General features: G+C 40.9%; 1 protein-coding gene and 1 pseudogene across 1 annotated transcript in view; one reads left to right on the top strand and one right to left on the bottom strand.

The window, feature by feature from the left end:
• Positions 1–8,098, top strand: part of NCAPD3 (non-SMC condensin II complex, subunit D3) — a 152,144-nt gene that overhangs the window by 103,377 nt on the left and 40,669 nt on the right. Inside the window, exon 20 of the mRNA XM_006871006.1 lies at positions 7,027–7,134. Within this exon, the coding sequence (XP_006871068.1) occupies positions 7,027–7,134 (108 nt within the window). The remainder of the gene's footprint in view (positions 1–7,026; positions 7,135–8,098) is intronic.
• On the bottom strand, positions 2,825–3,223 carry LOC102837261 (annotated as a pseudogene).

Raw genomic sequence — 8,098 nt, 5'->3', positions numbered from 1 at the left:
TTTTATAATCATTTTTCTGAATTCCTTCTCAGGCATTTTCAAAACCTGCCCTCCTTCCAGTATGGAGAGTAGGTCTCCCTCCAGCTCATTTGTCTAAGTCACTTTATCTTTTTTCTGGACATGTGCTGATATGGTCATCTGTTTCTGGGTTTTGGGCATATTCAGTGGTTAGTTGTAGCCTTAAAACTTAGATAGGTGTGTGTTTTGGTATGTTTTATGTTTTCTGATTGCCTCCAGGAGGTGTGATCAGGAGATGGGCTTCCCTTTTCACTCTTTTTCCTTTATCTCCGTGGTTCTGTCACGCATCCATGGCTGCTTTGATCCTTCTCTGGTTTGGTCTTGCTCAAGTTGGCCGCTCAGGGAGCAGCTGAGCACCTTGGATTAGAAAGCACTGGATTTCTTGCTTTTGTTAGAAATTCCACTGACTGTAAGCCTTCCAACTTTCTAAATATTCCTTTCTAAGTGGTTCAGAGCTCTGGGACCATCCTCTGAGCCTGCTTGGTTTGGTATTCTGTGTTGTTGCTGACAGAGTTCCTCACTGCACTTCTACCCTATCTGCCATCTTGTTTGTTCTCCTGGATATCTCCCTTTTCCTTCATAAGTTTCTTAAAGAAGTCCTTTGATATGTTACATTTTCTACTTAGAATAGCAACTTGGCACTTATATTGGTAAAAGAGTGTGGTGCACTGAATTACTTAATGCCTCTTCCAGCCTTGGTTTTTGTTAACTCCCACTAAATGACTCTTACTGATACATCAAGGTGAGAAAAGATGGTAGAAGATACTGATGGTATGACATGATTCAGCTGTGGATGTTAACAGGTTTAATTGTAAGTATAAAAAGTAGACCCTTTATCGTGGATATTAGATGAACCACCTCAGAAGCAGGAATGAGACTCTCACTACCATCAAAAAAGAAGAGCCAGGAATGCAGCACATCCTTTGGGATCCTGAGATTCCTGAGCAAATAAAGCTGAGTGATTGGGGCAAGAGGCTTGCTTGCACTCTGTGACTCCAAGCACTTAATTGGGGTTGTTGGGTTTGCTGACCCACGGTGTTAGAGAGGCTTATGGTAGAGTGGTTGTCCTCTAAGTGTTTGTCAGCAGCCTTAAAAGAACTTTGCCAGACAGGATATTGGAGACCAGGTGATAGGACCAGAGGCCAGAGAGAGGCCTGCTGTGGGCTTAACAGAGAGTAGACTTCTGCCTAGAAGAGCTGTACCCTGAGCACTTGCTAGTCCTACAATGTAACCTGCTAACTAACATCCCTAATAAAACTCCACATAACTCTTAGTGTGGCATCTTAAGTCCTGTGCAACTGTTGTTATGAATTAACAACCCAGCTGAGAATGCTGCGATAGAAATGGTTGGTAACACACAGTTTTTTTTTGCATAAAGATACTTGGTTTATTTGATTTTTCTAGCCCTTTATCTTAGGACTTAAATTGTAGCGTGAAATATCAGGTAAGTAGGTAGTATATTTAGATTGCCAAAAAGAGTAAAGAAAAATCTAACTATAGTGAGTGTAGTAAGAAGAGGAAAGGATGACATAGGAGAAAGTGGAGATTTGACCTGTCAGGTTATGAAACTGGCCCTACAAAGTTCTGTAGCACCAACCTTAGAGTTCCAGCTAGAGATGTGATTGGAATTTAGGCCTCTGACTCCCTATCACTAGGGAGAAAGAATTATCTATAATGTGAGCAATTAGACCCTGAGAATCACTGGCTAATTGGTATGGCCCTTAGTCACTAGCATAGAAGTGAGATCTTTGTTTAGAACCCATGAAAAAGACCAGAAGTTGTCTCCAAGTGTAGAAATTAATAACTGGAAGAGAAGTAGAATTCATCACTATGTCATAAAAAGGGCCAGTGTTTGAGCTCTGCCAACATACCTTCCTGGGTAGACAGTGGCCTTTAGATTTTACATAATATAAATCCATATGAGCTGTTTGTTCCCCTAAGCACACTTTTTCTTTTCTCTCTCAATGAATATTCTGTATTTTACTAAGAAAAACAAATTATCTCTAAAGGAGTACATCTGAAAACATTGAGGTCAATGAACATTTTTATTAATCTATGCACTTGGTATAGGAGTCCTGGTGGGCACTGTAGAATAAGCAGTGGACCACAAGTTGCACCTCGGAAATCCTATACGCTATGAGTCGGAACTGACTTGATGGCACTTTACAGCAACAACAACATACACTTGGTATGAGTTAATAGTTACTTGGGGGTTTTCTTTTCTTTTCTTTTCTTTTTTTTTTAGTTCTTCTGAATTGGTTAAGGTTTAAAGAGCAAACCAATTTTACATACAATTCACACGTTGAATTATGGCATTGATTGCAAACCCCACTTACCCCACTTATCCCTTCCTGTTACCTGCTTTTGTTCCCTCTTCTTTCCTAACCTTCTGAAATTTGTCTTTGGACAAAAGCTTGCTGTTTGATTGCAAATGACAGATTATTCTAAGGCGACCTTGATTAAGGAACATATTCTGACAGGGGTTCTACCACTCGCTACCCAGCCAGTAAGCCTGGTCATTTTTATGATTTTGAGCTTCCACGTTTTTCTCCCACTCTCTCCAGACCTAATGTAATTCCTTTCAGAGTAGTTCGCATTAATAGTTGGACACCAGCCAGTTCCTCTGGTCTCGGGGTCATGGTTACTAGTATTTTGTAGCTACCATTAAAAAGTCTGTGAAATCTTAAGAGTGTGGTAATAGAAATAGTATCTTGAATAAGTGCGGTGGTGGCCATGCTCTTTGTACTAGTTCAATATTTGTGTGTGTATAGGAAGTTGTCTTTATTGCTCTGGAGTGAGGTGCTGCTCAGGAGGTCTTACTGGGGCGGGTCTGCTTCCTCTTTACCCTCATGGGTTTCTGGCTACATGGGATTGTGCTAGCTCTGGAGATTGTGGCCATGTGCACATCAGGACGGTACCTGTTCTTGCGGATCATGTGCTGGATGCTGCTCAGTGTTGCTGGGCGTTCTTGTTAATGGTGGTCTGCACTGGTTTCAACTGGCCTGACCTCTGCTTCAGAACCACCACAGCCTCTTTGCTGTCAGTGGCCAGCTTTACACTAGTCTTTCGGTGAATCAATCTATTATAGCAGAAGGAGTTGCAGGAATAAAAGGTTATTGTGCTATGTACTGTACTTCTGCTTGCATATCTTGATTAGGAAATTGAAGTAGTTCCTAATGACCACCCATTACAGATGTGTGGACATGGTGGTAGCTGTGGAGAAAGGTGACCTGTGAGGTCTCTCACACACAGAATCAGGACATTATGTGATCAGGAACCTGGGTCCCTTGAGCGCTGAACAAGACCTAGAACTGTGTCAGATGGGGTTGAACTCAATGGTGAAGACAAGAGAATGTATAGCCACTTTCAGTGGTAGGGTCATAGGCAGCCAAGGAACCTTGGGCTGTGGAGGTGCGGTGGGAGAAGCCGGGCAAGGGTTGGCACAGACCCTGGGCAGCAGGGCATGAGATGGCCACCACACCAGGGGCCCGGAGGACCTCCACTCATTCACCACCACCCCTTGTGGCAGCTGGATACAGAAAGTGTACTCGTTAAATTTAAGTTGACATATTCTGTAATTCAATTTCAGTGATAACTTTTCAAAGAAATCTTGATAAAACTGACAATAACCAGAGGAGAACAGCTAGATGAGAGGATTACAGAACAAGTTGAGTAAGGAAAAGCTGAAGCCCCTGGAGTGTTTAGCATTGAAAAGGGCCAGTTGTATGGGATAAACTGTCTAGCTAAATTCAGATCAAGGGTTTTCAAATGAAAGAAAAGTTAAATTTATTTGGTATCACTAGAGGGACATATATGGACCAATAGATGGAAATTGCAAGGACCCAGATTTTGGCTTACAGAAGAAAAAAAGTTAAGTGAAGTTCTACCTGATAATGTGGTAATTTGCCTTAGAACCTGACCATAGTATTGGAGGTGCTGATGGAGAAGCCAAATGGCAAGTCAGCATGATTCAGTGTGGATGGGGTTTCAGCACTGTATGGCCTTGAAGGTTCTTCCAGATAGTGTGATTCTGAAAGTTATTTACCAAACTCTCCAGCAAGGGCTTGGAGTCTGAAACAGGTTAGCTTTATCTTCCTGTCAGGAGAGAGCATACAGGTGTCATAAGTCTGCTTGACTGATGTGATGGCCTAGGTTAAGAGGAAAGGAGAATCAAACTCAAAATTTGCCTAAGCCTGATTCCTTAGGCAGAGGTCAGATGTACCTCCATCCTCTAACCTTTGTCTTTTCTGACACCAACCACCCCTTCTACAGCACTCTTTGCTTTCCATCTGAGTTTGTTAATCTGTTGCAGTGGCCACACAGAACTCACAGACAATACTCATGATTATGAGATTTTAAGGAAGCTGTTGGTGATGGTGGTGTGCTGTGGAGTTGGTTCCAACTCATAGCGACCCTGCATAGGGTTTCCGAGGCTGTAAATCTTTACGGGAATTGAAAGCCTCATCTTTCTCTTTTGGAACCGCTGGTAGTTTTGAACTGCTGACATGTGGTTAGCAGCCTGACACATAACCACTATGATACCAGAGCTTCTTATTAAGGAAATTAACAAGGTACAATTAAGGATCAGAAACAACTTAGGATACAGCACTTCTCCAGGCAGGAACTCCTCTTGTCTTTGGCCTTTCAACCACATGACCCCTCAGCCTCTGCCCTGCTCAGGCAAATGTTACAAAACTCCTTTAGCTAGTCTGTAAATGCCCATAGAGCACATTCAGCAAGCCACCCTCCTGCCCGTAGGCACTAGTAGGTCCACGGGCGGGGAAGACTGCATCTGCTCTGTCTCTCCATGCCATCTCCTCTGTTGCTCTTTTCCACATAAGGTTTTCGTGTTCTGCTCATATCTCTTCTTCTTGGTGGTACTGCATCATTTGTTCCTGCTTCTGAGATGGCTCATTTTAAACCTAGTGGGATTGCAAAACTAACCAATCCCAACGTTAGAGTCCTGTACATCCTGTTTGCGTGGTCCCAACCATTCATTTGGTGGGAGTTAAAGACACTGGGTAGAAAAGCCAAATCAAGTAAATTCACAGTACCACAGGCCATGCCTGACTTTTTTGACCATTGTCTTAACATGAAGGATTAACTTCTCTCCTCTTCAGGTACATCTTCTATTATTACAGTGTTTACAATCATGATTAATTCTCTTAACAATTATTCACTATTGAATAATAAATCCTATCAGCATTTTCCCTGCCCTTTCTTCCCCAGACTCATCCTATTAAAATCTTGAGTGCAATAATTTTTTAAAAAGTAGATTTTAAAAAAAGAATCAGAAGAAACTGGATTACAGTTTTAATTGTCCACATGATACTGCCTCTTCCACTTTGAGACCAGAAGAACTAGAGGGTACTTAGCTGGTTACTGTTACTGAACACAGTAGATGAATCCTGATAAAAAGGGGGAAGAATGTGGAAGAGATCCTCAAATTCTAAGAGAATCCAAACTTAAACCTGTGGAAGCTGGAGGAGCTCCCAAGGCTGTGCACTTGAATTGTAACTGTTGAAACTATTAGTGGTCCTGTGTGCATCCTACCTTTTAACTAACTAACTGTTTAGCTCAAATAGTTAAAATTGTCACATTTGAATATTGCAGTTCTTTAAAACAAAATAAAAACCATTTATGTAAGACAGAAAGGTTCAGTAGCTATTTTATAGCATAGGTGTGAGGTGTGAAGGTTAGGGGCCAGAAAGATTAAGTCAATGGAAGGGAAAAAACTAGAACAGAAATGAGGAGAATATTGACACAATATGAAGAATGTAACCAATGTCACTCACTGATCATTAAGTCTAGAAACTGTGGAATGGGTGCAGGTGTTGCTGTGCATATTTTCACCGAAAATAAAAAGGCAGTAGTTTTGAAACATTGTAGATCAAGTCAGACTGAAAAATCATTTTGATTGTAGTGGTGGTTTGCCAACATTTTGGTCTTGTAGTACTTTTAGGCCCTAGAATGATGGTTAAGGCGTTGTCTTCCTAAAACATCTGCCGTGTATGTAGTGTTAAGTATGCCTAGAGTAACATGGATACGCTTAGCTCAACCTAGGTATTTCAGAATGTTCTCCTGGGGAAAATGAGGCTGAAGAGTTATTGAGTGCTGCTGAGGGCTCCCTCCCTTAGTGTGTAAGTGCAGTTAGATATGGTGGACTGCAGGTGGTGACCCCTTGAAGTTATTTTAACTAATAACAAACACTGAAACTTTTAATGAATAAATCTCAAAATAATAACTTATTCTTTAAATAATATGTTCATTATTATCAGAGTGGTTAATGCAACACTTGCATTTGCCAGAATTGCAGTGTTTATCACTTTTACTGGAGAAATGCCAATTTTATTGATATAAATTAGGGTATTAAACCTGTTGTCATCAAGTTCCTTTTACCTTTGTAGGACAGATGCAGAAAGAAGTATTTTATACACACACACACACACACACACATTTTGGTAACTATACTTGCTGTTAAGTGTCTTCGAGTCTCAAGTTGGTTCCAACTCATAGCAACCCTATATAGGGTTTCCAAGGAGCCTGCTGCTCGTAGGTTTTATCCTCCAACCTTTTGTTAGTGGTCCTGTGCTATCCTACAGTGCCACACCAGGGTTCCACTTGCTTTGTTGTTGTTATTAAATGTTGTTAAGTTGATTTCGACTCATAGCAACCCTGTATAGGATTTCTGAGGAGTGGCTGGTGAGCTACAACCACTGACCTTTTGGTTCAACCCGACCTTATACAGTCCAGTGCATTAGCCCACAGTGCCACACCAGGACTACAGGATCCCACTAAGCTAGTTCTAATAGCTAGACTGCTAGTTAAAAATGTGTCGTTTTGTTTTGGGGCAGATTGTGGGAAAGATACAAAGCAGGATAGCTAGGTTCTTTGCTTGGCTCATCATTTATTCATTTGAAGATAGAATTTCTTCTGAGAAATTTGAGTGTTGTGGGTAGTCTTGTCGATGTTTGGGTTCCTTCAGAAATTGTCTTTAACTTGCCACAGGAATTACTGAAGCAGGTGTGTGTGGAAGTTCTCTCTACCTGTGAACACTGCCTCTCCAACATAATCCTTAAGGAAGATGGAGCAGGAAATGTGAATGATGACTTATTGGTAAGTAGCTACTATTTTTTCATTAGTCTTTTCCTTTTAGATGAGTTGGATTTTTTTTTCCCCCCCTTATGAGATAGGTGCTTTATTCTTTTACAGTTGGGAAAGCAAGCAGAGAAGTTACATAACTTAGCAGGGTCACACAGTGTTTAAGACACAGAACAAGAATTCATACCTAGTATGATAGGATATAAAACTTATGTTCTTGCCATTTTTCAGTAAAGGCAAATTTAAAAGACATGAGAACATGTATCACAATTTACTCTTAAAGTAGTAATATAGAACTTGTTGGGTGCTGTGAAGTCCATTCCATGTCTACCCCGTGTGTAAACGAAACACTTTGGATCTTATATCATTATCCTCACAATTGAGTTGGGTTTTTAAAAAAGATTATTTGATAATGGACATTTTGAAGAAAAGGATCCTGGAGCTTTTTTTTTTCTTAATTCTTTTACTGATAACCTATATTTTTCTTAGGTACTTATGTAACTGAAAACACTTTGGTAGTGTACATCTTGTTAAATCCTTTGGGAACCCTGATTCCAACAGGGAAAACACAGTGTGTTTTATAAGCTTGTTAGAGCTAGGCTTAAACATAAGTAAAATAATAAAGCAAGTGTACTTTTTGTTCTTTAATTTCATTTTGCTTAAAAAGTATCTTCTGGGGGGCTTGATGGTGGCTAGGGTGGAGTTGGAGTGAAGTTCGCCGTCAACCATACCACAAAAGACCAAGCAAAGCAGATCCAGGGCAGAGCTCCAAAACTCGGAACCACAGAGATAGGAATATTTAAAAGGTTTGAAGGCTTATAGGTTTGAAGGAACTTGTAGCGAAGTAAGAAATCATGTACTTTTGAATCTGCCGGGCTCGGAGGCACCGAGCCGACAACTTAGGTGAAAGCAAATGGCAAGACCAAGCGGGGGAGCAGATACCACAGAAAAACGCCGTGGGAACCTCGGAGCAAAGGTG

This window comes from Chrysochloris asiatica, unplaced genomic scaffold, assembly GCF_000296735.1.
Source record: "Chrysochloris asiatica unplaced genomic scaffold, ChrAsi1.0 scaffold00158, whole genome shotgun sequence".
In the NCBI taxonomy this organism is placed as follows: Eukaryota; Metazoa; Chordata; class Mammalia; order Afrosoricida; family Chrysochloridae; genus Chrysochloris; species Chrysochloris asiatica.
Note: the sequence above shows the minus strand (reverse complement) of the source record. Positions and strands in the feature narration are given on the sequence as shown.